The sequence below is a fragment of the Acinonyx jubatus genome, chromosome C1 (genome assembly GCF_027475565.1).
Source record: "Acinonyx jubatus isolate Ajub_Pintada_27869175 chromosome C1, VMU_Ajub_asm_v1.0, whole genome shotgun sequence".
Classification (NCBI taxonomy): domain Eukaryota; kingdom Metazoa; phylum Chordata; class Mammalia; order Carnivora; family Felidae; genus Acinonyx; species Acinonyx jubatus.
Window position 1 is genome coordinate 98,523,672 of NC_069381.1, and position 20,339 is coordinate 98,544,010.

The 20,339-nt window shown below is 45.8% G+C and overlaps 1 protein-coding gene and 1 long non-coding RNA gene across 4 annotated transcripts in view; one reads left to right on the forward strand and one right to left on the reverse strand.

Annotated features, from left to right (window-relative positions):
* The window catches only part of CD101 (CD101 molecule), a 39,320-nt gene extending 25,076 nt beyond the window's left edge, over positions 1-14,244 (forward strand). Inside the window, exons 8-9 of the mRNA XM_053214666.1 lie at positions 2,645-3,040; positions 11,340-14,244. Coding sequence (XP_053070641.1) covers positions 2,645-3,040; positions 11,340-11,569 — 626 coding nt within the window. The 3' untranslated portion in view covers positions 11,570-14,244. The remainder of the gene's footprint in view (positions 1-2,644; positions 3,041-11,339) is intronic.
* The window catches only part of LOC128313965 (uncharacterized), a 32,643-nt gene that overhangs the window by 802 nt on the left and 11,502 nt on the right, over positions 1-20,339 (reverse strand). The window contains exon 3 of one of the 3 annotated variants that reach the window (XR_008295185.1): positions 16,395-20,096. The exons of 1 other annotated variant lie outside the window; for it this stretch is intronic. This is a non-coding gene — a long non-coding RNA (uncharacterized LOC128313965). Of the gene's footprint in view, positions 1-16,394; positions 20,097-20,339 lie in introns of those variants that run through there. One more of the 3 variants, XR_008295184.1, reaches the window with a different exon arrangement.

The following is a 20,339-nucleotide window of genomic DNA, read 5'->3' on the forward strand; positions in this document are numbered from 1 at the left end:
ACGAAGCATATTTCTCCCACTGTGAACAGAAACTGTACAACTCTATAGGGATGTGTGGAGAAATTGCTTTTCAACATTTGGCTGCCTAAACATATGGCAAATAAGAGTAGTTAACTGTCGGAATGCTTACTGAGGGAGTCTCCTCTTCTCAGGAGAGCTTTAAAACTGTAATAGAAGTTCCATCCACGTGCGCTGGTCTAAGAGCGCTGCGGTTGAAGTGTGGGCAGGGTTGGTTAGATCTCTTGGTATCGGTTTGGTCACCTCCAGGGTTGATTAAAATGAGACAGATGTCACGGCTAGGGTTCGGGAACTGGCTGAGATCCAACAGCACAATGCAAAGAAGTTAGTCTGGTTTGGTGCTTAAAATTGCATTTTCAACGGAACACCCACAAATAAGATTATAATAAACGTTACTATGTATTAGACAGTTAGAGATACAAAGAGAAATAAGGCACAGCTCTTGCCTTAAGGAGCTTACGGTCTGTAGGGGGGGTAGTGGAGCCAAACAGTAGTGGAGCATAAGGCTCTCTTTTCTTGCTGCTCTGGTTCCCCTTCTCTGTGTTCTTCAGGCCCTTCTTCTCCCTGGTAAATGTGGGTGCTCCTCAGGGACAGATCCTGGGCCCCTTTGTCTCATTATTCTCTGCTCTTTCCAGAACTTCTCAAATACTGTGTGTTGGTTTCAACTACCACCTTCGATGAAATAGCGCAAAGTCTTTACACTTCGCTCCGATCTCCTGAGCTCCAGCTCTTTCTTCCCAACCGCCTGTTGTACATTTCTGCTTGGATGCCCCTGAGACCCTCACGCGCAGCACGTCCCAAACCTCATTATCATTCTTGCCATCCCACAAGACCCGTGCAAACTTCTACATTCTCCATCTGTGTGGCTGGCAGCCCTTTCTCCCGGTTGCCTAAGCCAAATCTTGACAGTGTTCGCACACCCTTTAAGGAGGCAGCCGCTCCTTGGCTCAAGCTAGCAAACCCTTCCCATCCGGAAATGTGGGCTCAGTGTTGCCCAATCTTTTAGTACATCAAGAAACGCCTAACATCTTTTTTGGTGATATCGCTTGGTGGAGACTATACACAGCTAATCCAAATTTTTAAAAAAGACTGTGGGAGTCAAACAAAACATATCTGTGGGTTAGGTGTGGCTGGCTGGGGGTGGCCAGCTGTGTACCCTGGGGCAGGGAGTGAGTTAAGAGGCCCCAGAGAGAGATACTGAGAAGGAGTGGTCAGAACTGCAGGAGAGACACGTTCTCTGAAATCAAAAGGAGAGAATTTCAAGAAGAAAATAGACTTCGGTGATAAAACCCACAGAGCGGACAACAAAACCAGAGTGTCTTGAGCTGGGAAATCAGGCCCATACTAATGATCTTGGCCAGAGCATGGGATAGAATTAGAAGGTGTTTGCATTAAAGTAGGGAGGAATTTGAGATGAGGAAGCAGAGACAGAATCATATAAACTAATATTTCACATACTTTGCCATGAATGGAGGGAGAGAGTAAATATGGCAACAACAAAAATCCAGATATGGGACGCCTGGGTGACTCAGTTGGTTGAGTTTCCAACCTTGTTTTAGGTCATGATCTCATGGTCCATGAGTTGGAGCCCCGAGTCGGGCTCTGTGCTGACAGCTCGGAGCCTGGAGCCTGCTTCAGATTCTGTGTCTCCCTCTCTCTCCGCCCCACTCATGCTCTGTCCCTCTGTGTCTCTCAAAAATAAATAAACATTCAAAAAAAACTTTTTTAAGATTGATCAATAAATGTGTTTGTAGTAGAGTTGAAAATTTAGCGTATACTATAGTTTATTTTGTTAGTAACTGCTCTGGTCTTCATTTGAAGTTCTCACCAGCAGGTTAGGAGGGGAAAATTTTTCTTAAGTTTATTTATTTTGTGAGGCAGGGGAGGGGCAGAGAGAGAGAGACAGAGACAGAGGGAGAGAGAAAGAATCCCAAGCAGGCTCCATGAGCACAGAGACTGACATGGGGCTCGAACTCACAAACCATGAGATATGACCTGAACCAAAATTAAGAGCCAGATGCTTAACCAACTGAGTCACCCAGGCACCCCAGGAGAAAATTTTTAAGAAGTAAATGTCAAAATCTGTTTAAGACTTAGTCTAATCCAGTAATTTAAATCATCTTTCCTTGAGTGGTATTCTAATACTTGTATAAAAATGTTCAGTCTCTCAGATAGCCTCCTCTTTCCCTGCATCTTGGACTGAGATGATATCTGGGTATATGGGAGGAAGGTAATTTGCCAAGAATGAGGGGCAGTGGTGCAGTAATGACTTGAGGGAAGAGCCAGAAGTTTTGGATGGTCCATCTGGGCAGAAGAAGAAAGAGTTGGCCAGGGAGAGGCAAAACAGCAGGGCAGAGCACCCACTGAAGCTGGGTGGCTTCAGAGGCAGGCCTTCAGCAGACAAGAGGTAGGGCTGAAGGGAAACGGCTGGTTTGCTTCATCGCACAGAATGTTCTAGCAAATGTTGAAGAAGGACAGGGGTCAAGGGAAAACGTTAAAGATGAGAGACCTTGTTATCTAAAGAGTTTAAGATGGCATCTCCTCAGTGAGAACTAGATCTTTCAGAGGGGGTACCCAATCTAAAAATCTGGATTCTTCTCTAAATTATTGCCATTTTATTTCCTAGGAAGCAAGGTACGTGTCTCCAAAGTGTACTGGACAGAAAATGCTACCGAGCACACGGAGGTGGCCATCCACTGCAGCCTGGAGAGTTCTGGCAGCTCGGCTTCTCTGTACTCTGTGATGTGGTTGCGCAACGGGGAGCATTCAGGAAGGAAAATGCTGGTACACCTTCGGCATGATGGCTTGCTGGAGTATGGTGACGAGGGGCTCGGGGGGCATCTGTACTGTTACCGCTCATCCCCTACAGACTTTGTCCTGAAGCTTCATCGGGTCAGAATGGAGGATGCTGGTTTGTACTGGTGCAAGGTGACAGAGTGGGAGCCGCATGGTAACCCTGGCACGTGGATCAACCGAGCATCAGATGAGTCCCAGCATGTGGTGCTCACGGTGCTGCCTTCAGGTAACTAGGGGTTAATCTGCCCCGGCCCCTGGTCAGGAGAGTCTTTGTCCCCCACCCTGTCTTGTGTTTCCCTCCCAGTTACGTTTTGCTGAAAGCAGTTTACAGATTCCCTAAAGAAAGTGACTTTGCAGTTTCTGTCAATAGTGATTGCTAGTTCTCATTTGGACAGATGAGGTCTACGCAAGGTTTCGGGCACAGACACGGAAATGTCAGGGGCATCTGACCTGCTTCCCCCACCCCTTCTCCTCCCGAACCAAAAAAGCCATCCACATCGTATCCCTTTCAATAACAAAATTACGTTCGAAGCGGACATCTTTACCCCTTGGCTGGTTCTCCAGTCTCAGAATGCTTGGATCTGCAGAGGGAGTTGGAATGAGGGATAGGGGCCTGGTGACGGGATGTTTCATTTGGTCTCACTGCAGTCAACTGCCTCTACATGCTCCCCACCTCCAAACCAAAGCGAAACTTTTCTTAATGAGTAAGTGCCATGTTCTTCTCTCTCGATAGGTCAACAAATCAGCAGGGCTTTGAGAACGATAGTCATGTGGTGGGTGGGCCTCACCTGACTGCAGCTTGAAAGGCATCAGAGAAGGAAGTATGCCCTGTGGAGCTTGCTTATGGGGTCCAGTGAGGAAGGCAGCTACTTAAAGACCTTGGCCCAAGAGTGACCATTGTCCACGTGGGAAGGCCAACCTACTCAGCTAGTGCACAGCTTGAGGAGGGGTGTGGAGCAAGAGGCTGTGAAGGAGAAGAGGGCAACCTTCCAGCCAGTACAGTGCCAAGCATGTAGTAGGCATTCATTAAGCATTTGTTAATGAAAGCAAAAATTTCTCCAGCCAGACCAGTAAATCTTCCCTGGTGATCAGTGTGCTGGCTAATATGGCCAGCTCATCTCTGAGCTGCTTCTTTCTTTCTTTCTTTCTTTCTTTCTTTCTTTCTTTCTCTTTTTATGTAAATTGTTTTAATGTTTATTTATTTTTGAGAGAGAGAGAGAGAGAGGGAGGGAGAGGGAGAGAGTGGGAGAGGGGCAGAGAGAGAGGGAGACACAGAATCTGACACAGGCTCTAGGCTCTGAGCTGTTGGCACAGAGCCGGATGAGGGGCTTGAACTCACAAACCTACATGATCATGACCTGAGCCAAAGTTGGATGCTTAACCGACTGAGCCACCCAGATGCCCCTGAGTGGCTCCTTCCTGGTGGGGTTTAGGGAAAAGGCAAGAGGTGCGCTGAACTTAATAGTGGGAAGGGGACACCAGAGATGCATAGCTGTGACCTTGGTGCCCCACACCAGCAAGAGTAAAAAGGATCAATTCTAGGTAACATTCCTGAAACACCAGCTAGCTTTGGTGACACTCTCTGGGGAGAAAAAGTGGTGCTGGGAATAGGTGGCAACTTCTCCAAAATAGGGACAGTTGTGTCCCCGCCCCAGCCAGGCTTCTAGAGCAGAAGTCAGAGTTCTCTGACTTGTTCCCTAGGGCTCCAGCATCCTCCTCCCCCAAGTGTTCTTCAGCAGAAGTTTTCTCCCCAGTGTCCAGAAGATATTTTTCTTCTATTCCAACAATTACGGGAAGTCCCACAACCTGAGCACATTCCATACATGGTTTCTCCCTGGAATCCCTAGGCTCTGTAGAATCAGCACTTTTTGTAGCAGAATAGATAATAACTGTAATAAATATATATTCTGTGATGAAAAAGCACATCTCCTCTGAGAGACATGGGATCCTACACAGCAATATATATATATATATAGTTAATCTTTGTAGAATCCTTACAAGTCAGGTGTAAGGTTTTTAGAAGATAAACTCTGGAAAGAAAACATTAAAAGTTGGGAGGTCTTTGTATTCTTTACAGTTGAAGAAGCTTGACAACCTGTGCCATGATAAGCTGAGGGTTTTTGTTATAGACACAGTGGGGGTTCCCAAGTAAATCCTTGCTTACAGCATTTTGCTTCCTCTACCTGGCTGTTCTTTCCTGGTAGTTGGGGAGGCAGTTGGGGGGGGGGGGGTGGGATGCGAAATTCCAGGGTTTGGAATCAGACAAGCCTAGGCTTGGATCACAGCCCCCTGCCACCTATGAGCTGTGAAATCATACCCTGGTTCCTTAACCACTGTGAGCCTCAGCTTACTCATAAAATGAGGATCGTAATACAGATGTGTGTAAAGTAGCTAGCATAGTCCATGGATATTGTAAGTGCTCAAGAAATGTTAACTCTCTTTCCTCTTATGCCTCCAAACATGCTATACACACACACAGACAACACACACACAGATACACGCACACGTATATACTATATCTATATACATCTATATCTATCTATATCTATATATATGACAAAATATTTTTTAATATATACCTCTTACTCCTTTTATTATTTTTAATGTTTATTTGTTTTTGAGAGAAAGGGAGAGAGAGAGAGACAGTGGGAGAGGGACAGACAGAGAAGGGGACACAGAATCCAAAGCAGGCTCCAGGCTGTCAGCATAGAGGCCAACAAGGAGCTTGAACCCACGAACTGCGAGATCATGACCAGAGCTGAAGTCTGATGCTTAACCTACTGAGCCACCCAGGCACCCCATGGCAAAGTATTTTAAGTTGTTCAATAAATAACCATGTGAGCTTCTGAGATCACAAAAGCATGTATTACAGAGTCTGTTCCCAAAGAGCTCAGATTCTTTTTCCTTTTTTTTTTAATGTTTATTTTTTTGAGAGAGAGCGGGGGGGGGGGGGCGGTGGGGAAGGAGGCAGAGAAGGAGGAGACAGAGAATCCCAAGCAGGCTCCGTGCTGTCAGCACAGACCCTGATGTGGGGCTCAGACTCCCGAACCGTGAGATCATGATCTGAGCTGAAACCAGGAGTCGGATGCTTAACCAACTGAGCCACCCAGGCATCCCTCAAAGAGCTCAGATTCTGTTGGGGAAGTAAAGTCCAAAATGGTAGGTGTCATCAAAGAAATAGTTTTAGGGTGCTGCACAAGGAGCAGAGGCAGGGCTGGGGTGAAGGGCTGGGTGGGGAGGAGATCTGGGAAACTCCCCAGAGTATGGGGCCTATGAAAAGGAAGAGGACATATTTTAGGGAAAGGAAAGGCTAGGCAAGATGATCATAAAAACTGTGGTGCAAGGGCAGGGGCACCTGGGCAGCTCAGTTAGTTTAAGTGTCCGACTTTGGCTCGGGTCGTGATCTCCTGGTTCGTGGGCTCGAGCCTTGCATCGGGCTCTGTGCTGACAGCTCAGAGCCTGGAGCCTGTTTCAGATGCTGTGTCTCCTTCTCTCTCTGCCCCTCCCCAACTCATGCTCTGACACTCTCTCTCTCCACTCATCTCTCTCTCAAAAGTAAATAAACATTAAAAAATTATTAAAAAATAAACTGTGGCGCAAGGGTAAGAGAGGCAGCTAGTGAGATGGGAGGGTATGGATCTCAAACTCATCCCACGTATGTAGCTAAGGAAGGTGAACTGAGTCATGAACCTTATGGAGTGTCAGCGAAGTTCAATCAGGGGAGTGACATCATGAGATTTGCATTTTAGGAAACTCCCACTGGGAGCCCTGTTAAAGATGAGTTGGAAGGGAGGCAGACACAGAGCAGAGAGCACTATTTGAAATTGATAGTAGGAACCCAGGTGAGACAAGATGAAGGTCCAAATTAAGGCAGTGCTTTAATGAGGGATGAGAGAAAAGCAGGCAGTCAGTGTTAGGCAGCATCATCTTCAGGATTTAGAGACTGATTAGGTGCATGTGGAGGGTGAATGGGCAGAAGGGGAGAATCAAGGATGAATAAGAAGTTTCTAGCATGGGTGGTTAGTGGGGACATTCACTAAATGAGGTAATATAAAGTCTGATGTAGAAATTAGTTCAATTTTGAATAAGTTGAGCTGGAATTGATGTGTGGAGTATGTGTGAGTTATCCAGAGAGTTCTACCCAATAGACATGGGGATTTCCAAGAGAGATCTTTGCCAGAGCTGTAGATTAGTAGGCATCAACTCATAGCCAATAATGGTGTCCAACGACGCATCCCTGAGATACTATTGATCAGGGAAGTACAGAAGAGGAGACTGAAGGGGAATGAAAGGAGTAGCCAAGAGGTAGGAGGAGAACCAGGGTTTGGTGGTATCCTAGAAACCAAAAGCAGAGAGCACAGCAAAAGGGAAGGGAAAGCCAACAAACTCAACTATTGTAAAGAGGTCAATTAAGATAAGAACGGGCAAGTGTCCATGGGATTTCACACTGCAGGGCAATTGCAGAGAAGTAATGAGAAAAGGCAGACCACAGTGAAAGAGTGGACACATCAAATATAGATTATACTTTCAAGAGCTTTGATGTAAAGGTAAGAGAGAAGATAAGTGGCAAGAGGTGTCAGTGAAGTTTTACTTTGTTCTGTTTTGGTTTGGAGCTGGTAGGGACTTGAGCACTTTAAAAAATTCTAGAGGGGAAAGAGGCCGCAGAGAGGAAGATGATGAAGCTATACCACCTGCTGACTGCAGTGCCCCTCCATGCCACCTTTGGTCAACACCTACTAATCCTTCACCTCCCAACTTATCTGCTACCTTCTCAGGGACTAACATGCTACCAACTCTCCACTTCTCAGATGGTTTTCTGCCACCTCCCTGTGGCAATTTCAGGGTGGGTTAGTTTAGGACTACCTAATAAATCTGTGGAGCACTGTGGCTCAAGTGGAGACAGAAAAGTTAAGACGCATCTCCCTGGGGGAATGGAATGGACCTGGCATTTGCTTCTCCATCTGACTTCCTTACCTATGACTAAGCCAAGGCAGGGGCTAGAGATACCTTAGTCTTCCTACCTCACCCTCAGACCCCAGACATAAATGTCTTATTCTAGAGAATTCTGTGTAATTAATTAATAGGCAAGATTATAAGGCTTTCTGGGGACTGGATTACTTGTCATTGTATGTATTTGTTACTCTTCCCCAGCTTCTAGGTGGGTAAGGATATAGTTAGAAAGTGACCCTTCAAAGGAGATATGTGCCCCTACCACACTGAAGTTTCTGGAGAGACCATACATTTTTCTATGCTACCCCGGTGCCTCCCACAAAGTCTGGCACCTAGTACTCAATAAATGCTTCATGAAAGAATGAGCAAGCGAGTCTTCAGTTGGGATGAAACAGGATACTGTCAGGCACCATTCATTCTGGGATGCGCTTGTATTGGGTTCCCGAACCCTATTTTCATTTCTTGGTGGGAGCCAACTGTCTCCCGTGGCCACACTTGGCATGGTCCGTTGCTGAATTTGGGTTGGGGTGGGGGCAGAATTGGTAGCCCCCTCGCTTTCCGGTATCTGTCCTCTGCTGAAGTCAGTACTTCTGAGGTAATATGGAAAAGGAATGCTCCTCGTGGTGTATTTGGCTGTGCGTGGGAGCAAGTTATCAACCAAGCCTCGTGATGAAGTGTTCTCATTACACTTTTGGCTCTGTCTTGCAGACCTTGTACTTCAAGCATCGGGCACTTACTCGGATTGATTCAAAATGCCAAACCTTAATAGTTTGGGATGTCACTAATTCTAATCCAGATATGGGTGAGAGGCAGATGGTGGGGACTGGTGATTGTGGGATCTAGAGCAAACCCTGCCCTCCCAGGAGAGGTAATTTAGAAGCACTGGAGCTGACAGTTGCTAGCTGTTGGCCAACTCGGCACTGTGACGAGCGCCTGTGCTATCCTTTGATGGCAGATTGCTCCACACAGAGTAGTCTCCTCCCCATTAAGATACCCAAGCCCTCTGGCAGTCCCTTCACACTGAAGGTTAGAGTCTCAGGGGAAAAAGAAAAAAAGCCAAGTACCAGATTTCTTCTCACCTTCTGCGTGCTGGTGCAAATCTCTTCAGTATCGCACCACCGTCCTAGCAATGGTGACACAGAGGTGGACTCTCACTTCCCAATTCTCTGCCTCCCATGATAGGGAAGGGAAGTCAGAGTCTCCTATGTAATCATTCGACTCTCAGTGGAACGTCACCCAGCCATGGAGACGGAGGGACCAGATACTTGAGGGAGAGACTGGGCCTGCGGAAGAACGTGGCCAAGCTTGTGGTGCCTGTGTGGGGAACCAGCTGGTCAAGCCCTGTTTTCTACCCGGTCTCTTGGGAGAGCATTGCCTGTGATTTTCCTACCAGCGTACTGATAGTTATTCCTTGCTGACTCAACAGATGTGCTGAGCGCTCTGTTAAATACTTCATTATCTTATCACGACTCTAGAAATTATTATCCCCATTTGATCGATGAGGAAACTAAGCGTTATTGAGGGCAAGTAACTGGTCCAATGTCAATAACAGTATGTGGAAGAGCCAGAATGTGAACCCGGCTCCCTTCGAGATGGAAGAGGTACTCAGTCGCTACTGTGCGTACGAGTAGCGTGAAGTGTCAAGGCCAGTGCTCTTCTCCGCTGTTTTCTACAGCTCCGGTCTCTTTCAGCACTGCCATTTCTACCTCCTTCCTACCCACATGCCTTCAGATATATTAAGATAAGACCTGGGGAGATTTATTGTAGTCAAGCAGGGCCTTGGAGAGAGGGGTCAGATAGGATATAGAGAGAGAGGGTGATATGAATTAAAAGTCTAGCTTTATCATTGCCCACCGTTTCAAAAACCAAAACCAACTTGAGGACGAAGAATGTACATGAGACCAGAGAAAATCCAGCTGCAAACTCCTTCAGCTCGTCAAGTCCTGTTCAGAGCTAGCCTCATGTTCAGTGATGGTCTTTACTCTGTGTAACAGGACGACAGCCACCCCTGGGTTCCTGTGTGTGCAATGCACTCACGCAATTGATTCATCCATCGGTTTCCATTGATGACCTATGGACAAAGTGCTGTACAAGATAAAAAGACACATAAGACATGGGCTCTGTCCTTCAGGAGTTCACAAGGCAGGAGCCGGACAAATGTTTGAGGCTCTTTCTTGACTTCCAACAAAGAGACGTTCTTCAAGGTGCAAATGCATCAACAATGCCAAAAATGGAATTCTTGCGGTAGAGGTTGGTGGAAATGACCTCCAAAGCCGTTTACATCTCTAAGAGTCTATAATCCCATGAATCCTATAACTTAACCTCTGAAGAAGAACTTGCTTATATCATTACAATTTTCCAATAAAAGCACAGCTACTATCAGCATCAGCATCAGTTTTCCAAAAAGCCCCAAGTTCAAATATCCTGTCATAAACAAATGTCATCGGAAGACTACATTTAGTAGGTGTCTCTCTAAGCATGTGCCTTTGTGCATGGAGGCTGTTAGGCACTGCTCCCTGGAACCTGTGGTGTTTGCAGCCCTGTCCCCTTGCCTCTCTGGCCGTGTGGCCAGGAGCCACTTTGGGACTGCTTGTGCATGCCTGGCGTGTCTGTGCACTGACAGTGCCCCCCTCCTGCCCCCACCACGGACTGCAGTTGCTGGAAGATCGTGTGCTTTAGCTTGCCTTTATATAGTAGCCTTTGCCCAGGTGGTTGCAGTCAGTCCGGTTCGATTCAGATCAGCCAACGTTGTCAGGCAAGTGCTGGGCATAGCAGGGGACACAGAAACCAATGACGCTATCAGTCGCTACCAGTCGTACTCAACTGTGGTGGAATGAAGGAGATGGATAAGGAGGAACAAAAGTGGTCTACACCAGGGGGTATGTGAGAGGAGCATTGGAAAGGACTGTGCCTGAGGCAGGTAGAGGACCCAGGAGAGGAAGTGTTGTCTGAGCTGGGTCAGGAGGACCCAGAGGATTAGGATGCAGAGAGCATGCGTGATGGAGGCAACAGTAAGGGCAACACAGGAGGGGAGCCAAACGGAGGGTGCCTGGGTGGGGGGATCCCAACAGGAGAGTCCGGACCGAGCTTCTCACTGTAGTTGTGTAAAAACAGCGCACTGTGTGAGTGTGCACACGTGCATGTGTGTGTGCCGCGTGCGTGTCCATGTGAGTACGCACACTTAAGCAGCAGCAGTGGGAATAACTCAGTTAAAAATTCAGGACCAGCAACAGAGCTGAGAACGAGGGTTGAATTATAGATATCTTTTCTGAGGATAGAAGATTAAAGGAGAGGTTTTCTTTTTTTGTTTTATTTTTCTTCGCGGCTGTTGGTTTTAAGTAGGTCATTGGAACCCCCCGCCCAGTGGTTGGGACATGCTGGGTGAGGGCAGCTAGGCTGGAAGAGCCCTATTCTGGACTCCTCTGCCCACATACGATTTAAAGGGCCCACCACTACTTGGCCCCACTATTTTTACATATATTTCCCTGTAACAATAAATCCCCCAAGTGTTTATCATTGATTAGCGCAGGTAAGCTGGAGACTAATTATCTTCTTTATTGTTCTTTTCATTGCAGAGCCCACATTTCCCTCCAGGATCTGCTCATCAACACCTTTACTCTATTTCCTATTCACCTGCCCCTGCATTCTGTTTATCCTTCTGCTCATTTCCCTCGTCTGCTTGTACCACAAAGCCAGGAGGTTGTCGGCACTGAAGCTAAACGCACTGAAAGAAAAGACTCTCTGGGTGGATTTGAAACGGGCTGGAGACTGGGTAACCACCTGGAGGGAAGAGGAAGACCATTGAATCCTGAGAGCCGTCTGCAGCCCTATGGAAAGTGTGGGCTCTGGAACTGGACTGAGCATTGGTGTGAATGAATCCTGATTGTGTCCTTCTTGGTGTGTGTGGCCTTGGGCAAGTTACCTAGGAATCAGAGGGAATGTGTATGTGGTTTCTTTGTGTGTTAAGTCATCTACCCCTTGCCTTCTCCCAGGAGCTAGAAGATTTACCCTGTGTTTCATTTGCCGCACCTCACAGAGGTTCAGGGTCCCCTTCTGTAAGGAGAGAACTTCCCTCACACAGCCTCTTGGGTATTAGTTGCGATCGTATGGCGAAGCCTGGGGTGAGGCTGCCCTCTGCTTTCTCCTCCCTTATGTCACTGATTCCCAGGAAGGCATTCCGAGTGGTCCAGTCACACTGGCTCTAGGTAATCTTTTGCCCCCAAATAAGAGGTGTGGGAAGGGGCCTGATGTCAGCAAGGCAAAAAGGAATTGGGAATATGCCCTTCATTCACATCAGATCTACTTCCCAATGTGGATGTGACTTCCTTCAATGCAGAAATCCTGTCTTGCCCCCATCCCATCTATAAATGCTACTCAAGGACAATCTCTGTGTAGACGGTACCTAATTAATATTGATGGGTTCTTTGAAGAAATTATAAAGCATTTTGTAGTCTGAGTTTCTGCTTCCTCTTTCTTCCTCCCTCCTTCCCTTCCTCGCTTTCTCTGTTTTCTTTCTTTCCTTCTTTCTGTCTTTCTTTCTTTCTCCTCACCTCACCTCTCATCTCCTTTTCTTCTTTTCTCTATAAGACTATTAGGTCATTAGGAAAAACTTTTTTTTTTTTTTTTTTTTTTTAACGACAGTCAACCCCAAGGCCTCATATCTCCCCTTCCTCCCCACACCAAAAGATCCATCTGGGTCCTGGCTTTTAGCCGATGCCTTATTTTCTTTGACCTGACAGCACTGGGTAGTAGCACAGAGTGTCGTGGTAGTTCTTTGGGGGAGGAGGAGTAACAGGGCCCCTGTCCCCTCCTCCTCCAGCAGGGGCTGGGAGCCCAGGGGGATCACTGGGTCAAGTCTGGCTCCTCAGAGTCCCCAGTTCTCAGCCAGGAAAGGTCAGGAGGGCTGGGGTTGGGGAGTGGCATGGCTTACGGCTTTTAACAACTGGCCCCCAGGATATGACAACTGTTCCCACTGGGCCTGAGGTCTCTTCATCTTTGTTTCAAAAGCTGCTCAGGCCCTATCGTAGCCAGAATTGGAAATCAATCAGTGCCACCTAACAGACTTGAGAAAACGCATCTATTTATTATCTATGTGACCAATGGGGTTGCTTTAACACTTGGCGATTTGCATGTCCAAGGAGAGCAATTTATTTTTAATTATTTTATCAAGCACACACGTCTTCTGCAAACATAATTAGTTCCCTTGCCAGGGGATTACCGGGGCTCTGAGAACTCCCACTGTAGCCTATGGGTTCCTTACGTTTCTCTCCCTTTATCGGCTCATTTGAAATACTACTAGTGTTTCCTTAAATGTGTCAACACATTTGTCTCTTGTCTCTCAGGTAGGGTGGCATATTTTTCAGAAAACAAAGCTAAAGTTATGACTCCTCAGAAAGTGTGATGCCCCCTGCCTACCCCCCGCCCCCGGCAGAAACCTGGAGTTTAACCGGTATTTTGAAGAGAAAGAACAGAATTGAGCCCTGTCAGATAATCCCAGCAGACTCTAGTACTGTCCCCTGCCTGGGCTACTCTTTCCCCTTATCTCTCTTCCTCTGTCCTCAGCTGGGCCCCGCCTTTCAGAAGCTTGGAGCTCAAACAGCACTTTTTCACGTTTGAATCCGGCTCAGACATTGCACAGAGCAGACACTCAAATGTCCAACCGCACCACCCAGCGCAGAACACAGGAACGATTATTTCGCAGTGAGCACCTCCTAGTGTCTGGCAGAGATGGGGGTGAGGGAATCTAGTGGTGACCCGACCAACATGGTGCCCCATCCCCTGGGGTCGTCACCTTGCATCTTCTGGATGCTCTGCTTTCATACAGCACGTTAGATGTTCAGAGAAGCCACACGGCTCCATTTGGCCCATGGGGAATTTTCAGGCAACCAAGCCCCAAAGTCATCTTTTCTCTTTTCTTGAACTGAATAAAATTTTTCACCTAACTCAGGAGACATTTTACATGAAACCTCTTCTTTTTCCAATTATGTACTTGTTCCATTTTCCTGTCTAAAACTTAGTACAGAATTGTACTTTTGTTCATTGATTTCAACTTTTCCGTTCTATGTCAGCACCTGGTTTTCCCGTCAGCATCTTGTGTTTCAAAACCTCTTTGGTAACAGAACAACCCTCTGTCTCAGGAGTTGGCCACCTATGGCCCACAGGCTGAATGCTGTCCACCACCTGTTTTTTAAAATACGATTTGTGCGAATACAGCCACTCCCATTTGCCTACATATTATCTCCGGCCGCTGTCACAATAAAACAGCAGTGGTGAGTCACTGCCAGGGGGGCTATATGACCCGCAACGCCTAGAATGTTTACTATCTGACGCTTTACAAGAAAAGTTTTCCAACCCTGCTCTATTTTAGTGGCTAGTGTTCTGTCTCCGCCATGCCCTGTGCTCCTGGGAAATTTTATTTGACTTGTTGTATCTGTATCTGTAATATACCTGATTAACTGAAGAATAATCCTAAGCCCTCTGGATCAGTGTCCAGTCCAAACAGTTGTGAAGTTCGAATCCTCTGCCATACTCCTACTGGAGATGGAAAATGCATCACTCCGGAGGTATTCCTACTCTGTGTGGGGTGAGACGACAAGGAGGTGACAAAGGCATGAATAGGCTGTTTTTGTTCTTTATAGTCTATTGAGATGTATAGGAAATAAGATCTTGAACGTGCACAAGAACTTGGCCTTTATTTGGTGGACACTGGTGAGCCATTGAATGTTATTTAGCAGGGAAGGGGCAGCTCCCTTCAGGAGAATTGAAAAAGGAGCAGCATAGATGATGGGTAGGGGTTGGGTGAGGGCTGGGGCAGTACCAGGACAAAATGAGACCGCTAGCCTCAGGACATTACCTCCACTGTCCTCTAATTTGTGTAACAGGGATAAAAACAACTTTATGAGGTTTGTGGACTGAACCAAACTGTCAGAAAGTTTCAAGTCTTACAGCAAGCTCAAAGAGGTAGCTAATGTATATTTGTTAAAGACAATGACATGTTATGAGATTCTTCTTCTGGTTAATAAATATTAATTTTCTATTGATAAGTGTAGAGATGAGAGAGTAGTATCTTTTCACTTAATTGGCTTTCCATTTACCTTATCTTTTGTGTTTTTAAATTTTTTTTTCAACGTTTATTTATTTTTGGGACAGAGAGAGACAGAGCATGAACGGGGGAGGGGCAGAGAGAGAGGGAGACACAGAATCGGAAACAGGCTCCAGGCTCTGAGCCATCAGCCCAGAGCCCGACGCGGGGCTCGAACTCCCGGACCGCGAGATCGTGACCTGGCTGAAGTCGGACGCTTAACCGACTGCGCCACCCAGGCGCCCCTCTTTTGTGTTTTTAAAGATTTTATGTATGTATGTGTGTATGTATGTATGTTTATTTTAGACAGAGAGAGAGAGAGCAAGCATCGTGGGGGAGGGGCAGAGAGACAGAGGGGGACACAGAACCCGAAGCAGGCTCCAGGCTCTAGCTGTCAGCACAGAGCCTGATGTGGGGCTCGAATCCACAAACTGTGAGATCATGACCTGAGCTGAAGTCTGACGCTTAACCAACTGAGCCACCCAGGCACCCCTAAAGACTTTATTTTTAAGTAATCTGTACAACCAATGCGGGGCTTGAACCTACACCCTTACCTTATCTTTTTGATGCTTGCTTTTTTGTTTAATTTACTTGTTAGACATTTGGAGTTTCTACTATGTCATATTTAAATCCAAGGCTCCTTTTGGATCAGCTCTGACTTCCAAATAGAGATATTTTGACTAGAAGAATAATTGTCACATTAAACCATTTGCTGAGATGGTTTTGGCGAGGAGGTATAAGTTCATATGTCATAAATAACCAGTAAATGAAAACCTGAATTCGTTATGCCTTTAAGGTCACAAGGGTACAGGGTGTTGAAAGTGTGTGCTTCAGTTTTAAATGGAGAGAGAATCCATTTTTGTGGATGGAGAGTCCCAATACTGTTAAGATGCTAATTTTCTCCAGATTGCTCCATAGATTTGATGCAGTGGTTATCAATCCGGGAGAGAGGGCAGGGCCGTTGTGCTTGCCAAAGGACATTTGGCAATTTACAGACACATTTTTTTAAATAATTTTTTTAAATGTTATTTACTTTTTTTTTTTTTTAACGTTTATTTATTTTTGAGACAGAGAGAGACACAGCATGAATGGGGGAGGGTCAGAGAGAGAGGGAGACACAGAATCTGAAACAGGCTCCAGGCTCCGAGCCGTCAGCCCAGAGCCCGACGCGGGGCTCAAACTCACGGACCGCGAGATCATGACCTGAGCCGAAGTCGGCTGCTTAACCGACTGAGCCACCCAGGCGCCCCAAATGTTATTTACTTTTGAGAGAGACAGAGAGAGGCAGTGCGTGAGCAGGGGTGGGGGGCAGGCAGAGAGAGCAGGAGACCTAGAACGTGAAGAAGTTCCAGGCTCAGAGCTGTCAGCACAGAGCCCAACGTGGAGCTCCAACTCACAAACCATGAGATCATGGTCTGAGCCTAAGTCAGATGCTTAACCGACTGAGCCACCCAGGCGCCCCTTGACCTGTGTGGCACCACCTGGGGTGGGGGAGGGGTTACTACCAGCACTTAGTGGGCAGAGACCAGGGTTGCTGCTAAATCTCCTGCAATGCATAAGACAGACTCCTTTCCCCACAGCAAAGCCCAAAATTTCAATAGCGTTGAGGATAAGAAACCCTGGTTTAATGGAATCCTAATCCCAATCCCAGGCAATTTTAGAAATCGATGAGCTCATTCTAATAAATGAAAATATAAATAATCTAGACAATATTTAAGAAGAAAAAGTTGGAGGAATTATGAGCTCAAGTTCCAGGACATTCTATAAAACTATAATAATTACAACAGTGTGTTGTAGGAGCATCTGGCTGGCTCAGTCCATGGAGCATGTGACTCTTGATCTCAAGGCCAGGAGTTTGAGCCCCATGTTGGGCATGGAGATTACTTTAAAAATAAAGTGTGATGGTATATATATTTAAAAACTGTGTATTATAGGTGCAAGTATAAACAAGGAAATCAATGGAACAGAATAGAGTCCAGAAATATACATACATATGTAGATTTACCTAATTTCCATTATAGGTGCTACTGCAGTGGGGAAATCATGTTTCTTCTAGTTGCTGACACCATTGGATATTCATATGAAAAAAAAAAAAAGAACCTTGACACCTACCTCACATTTTATACTACAAAGGAAAAAAATAAACTGGGCACCACTAAAATAAACTATTCATCAAAGATATCATTAATAAAGTGATTATACACAAGCCATGGATGGAGGGAAAATATTCACAAATCATATCTAACAAAGAATTTATATCCAGAATGTATACAGAACTCCTATAAATAAATTTTTAAAAAATGTTTTGAGAGAGAGACAGAGAGACAGAACATTAGCAGAGAGGTGCAGAGAGAGAGGGAGACACAGAATCCGAAGCAGGCTCCAGGCTCTGAGCTGTCAGCACAGAGCCTGACGCAAGGCTCCAACCCACAAGCCACAAGATCATGACCTGAGCCGAAGTCAGATGCTTAACCGACTGAGCCACCCAGGCGCTCCTATAAATAAATTTTTTTAAAAAAGGAGGAGCATGAAGCTCATCTTAAAAATAGACAAAAGACTTGTACAGGGGTTTTACAAAAGAGAATTATCAACAGTCAATAATCACGTAGGTCAGTTCAGGCTTCATGAAGCATATGCCAAGATGGGATTAGACATGCAAGGGGTCTACTGAGGGAAATGCCTATGAAGGAAAAGGGGGCTGGGGCAGGAGAAAGTGGGGAGAGCCCTGGACTGTGGTGCAGTTTTGACATCTATAAAAGGATCAGGGAAGGAAGGCAGATGATGTAGGAAGAACTTTAGACACTGCAGTTTTGAGGTAATCTGGGCCAAGCTGATGGGAGTCTCTTAAACAAAGATTGGCTATTGGAGAAGGGCTCCACTGGGCAGAAATGGTCTAAGTCTAGTATCTCTGCCCTGCTTAGTCTTTGACTGGAAGCAGCAAATTTCCTGGGAAAATGTGGCCTCAGTGCGAGCATTGTGACAGATATGATGATCTAGCTGCTGGAAGCTGTCAGTCAGCTATGTTCCCTGCAGAAGGTTCCCTTGAAGTGAGATCTGAATAGTGCAGCCCCGTGGCCACAGCATCTGAAAAGACCCTCAACATCATCACTCATCAGAAATCTACAAATTAAAACAACCATGAGATACCCGGATGATTAAAATGTTAAAGACAATACCAAATATCAAACGCAGATAAGATTTTAAAGTTACCAGAACTTAATACGGTGCTGGTGGCAGTGTAAGTGTGTTCAACTATTTTGTAAAATAGTTTGGTAGTTTTTGATAAGCAACTCCACTCCTTGCGTTTACCCGAGAGAAAGGAATAGCTCTATCCACCAAAAGACATAAACGAAAATACAGCTTTATCCATCATTGCTAAAAACTAGGAACAACCCCACTGTCCATCAGTAGGTGAACGGACGCATAGCTTATATATATTGTGGAATACTACACATAATAAAAATGAACAAACTGCTGCATACGTGACGGCATGGATGAATATCACAGCATTTTTTGAGTGAAATAAGCCAGGCACAAAAGGGTATGCACTATAAGATTCACTTATTTGAAATCCAAGAACCGGCAAAACGAATCTATGAGGACAGAAGTCACCATAATCATTTCCTCTGGCAGGGGGAGTATTGACTGGGAAGTAGCAGGAAGAACCTTCTGGGGCAACTGAAATGTTTTTTTATCTTTATCTAGGTGATGGTTTCATGGGTGTATGTATACCTACGTAAAAATGTACTAAGCTTTCTTAAGATCTAGCAATTTATGTAAATAATCTAATATATAACTTATTAAACATATAAATATAGTAGTATATAACTGAAATAACTGTATGTAAATAACTTACACCGAAGTTAAATTTTTTTTTAACCTTTATTCATTTTTGAGAGACAGAGAGAGACAGCACAAGTTGGCTGGGGGGGGGGGGGGTGGGGCAGGGAGGGCAGAGAGAGAATGAGACATAGAATCTGAAGCAGGCTCCAGGCTCCGAGCTGTCAGCACAGAGCCCAACACAGGGCTCGAACTCATGAACCACGAGATCATGACCTGGGCCAGAGTCAGAAGCTTAACTGACTGAGCCACCCAGGCGCCCCACAAAAAAATTTTTTTAAGTGTTTGAGAACCAACTAGATGACCAACACAGAGGGAGGGATTTTAATACACTGGGAAATAAGATTTTATTTGTTCTACAAACATTTCCAGATATTCTGCGTGTGCCAAGACATATGCTGGGAGTTAGGAATTCAGAAATAAGTGATATCATCCATTCCCTCTAGGAGGAAAGGAGAAGGGAGCTGATGTTCACTATGTTGAGCCGCCATCATGGGTTAGGAGCACCAGAGCTTTACAACAAACTTGTGAAGCTGAGATCTAACCATAAACCAGGAGAAAGCAGTTAAGTATCATGCTTTAAGTATCAAAAAGAGCTGGCCCTTGAGCCCAGATGCATGAACTCCAAAAGCAACACCCTTTCTATCACACTGTGCTTCCTCTACTTATAAAGATGCCACCATCTCATTCTGAGCAAAGAGCTGCACACACAAGGTAGAACAGGAGCACCACTGGGACAGAAAAACTAATGCCAGATGTTTGCTTTGTCACATGTTAGGATCCGGTTTGCTCTAAAAAGGGGAGACTAAATTTAGACAGGGGACAGGGGACCCCTTGGCACTCTTTGCCCTGGTTCCCACAGATGTCCATTTAATCCCATGCGTGTTGATTGCATGGCTACTCTGTGCTACCACAGGATGCTGCCCAAATAAACACATGAGAGCGTGTTTTTGTTATGGTCTCCCACGACTGAAGGCAAATGCTACCAGTTCTTGAGTCTGTCTGTAGGGAATCTTCGTACTGTTTAATAATCTCATGGCAGCTATTGGTACCACCCTGCTGGCGGCTAAGAATTGTCTGAGGATCTTCTGTTCTCAATACCCAAGATATGACCCTCCCCCCTCCCCAATAAAATGGTGCTGATGTCAGGACGGCCTTTACTCCTACACGTGGGCCAAATACCTCCAGTCCTAGAGCTGACAAATCAGGATGCTGTGCGAAAAAACCCGATCAGTATTAGGACCTAACGTCAGGTCCGAACACACACGTACTAAATTCTAAAGTCTAAGTTTCCAGTCCAAATTCCTTGCTCAAAACTTTTCTTCATCGAGGGAAGGTATCCAGGGTAGTATTCAGTTTGGGTCACTCAGAAGCAGTAAACCAGGAGCCGTCCCAACCTGGCAACAGAAAGCTAAATGGCAACTATGATATTTAGTAATCCTTTCACACAAAAGAAAGAGCCAACACGTGAGCCCCCGTGAGAAGAAAGCCGCAGCAAGATAAAATTGAGGCTGCCAAATACTCCCTCTTAGGGCTCTCCACTTTGACCTCTTGCTCCTTTTTGGTGGGACGCCCAACGAATACATCTGGTTTCTTAGTAGTCAGGAAGGTAACCTCTGGATTCAGACTGCCTGCGGGGAAACCCTGACATCCT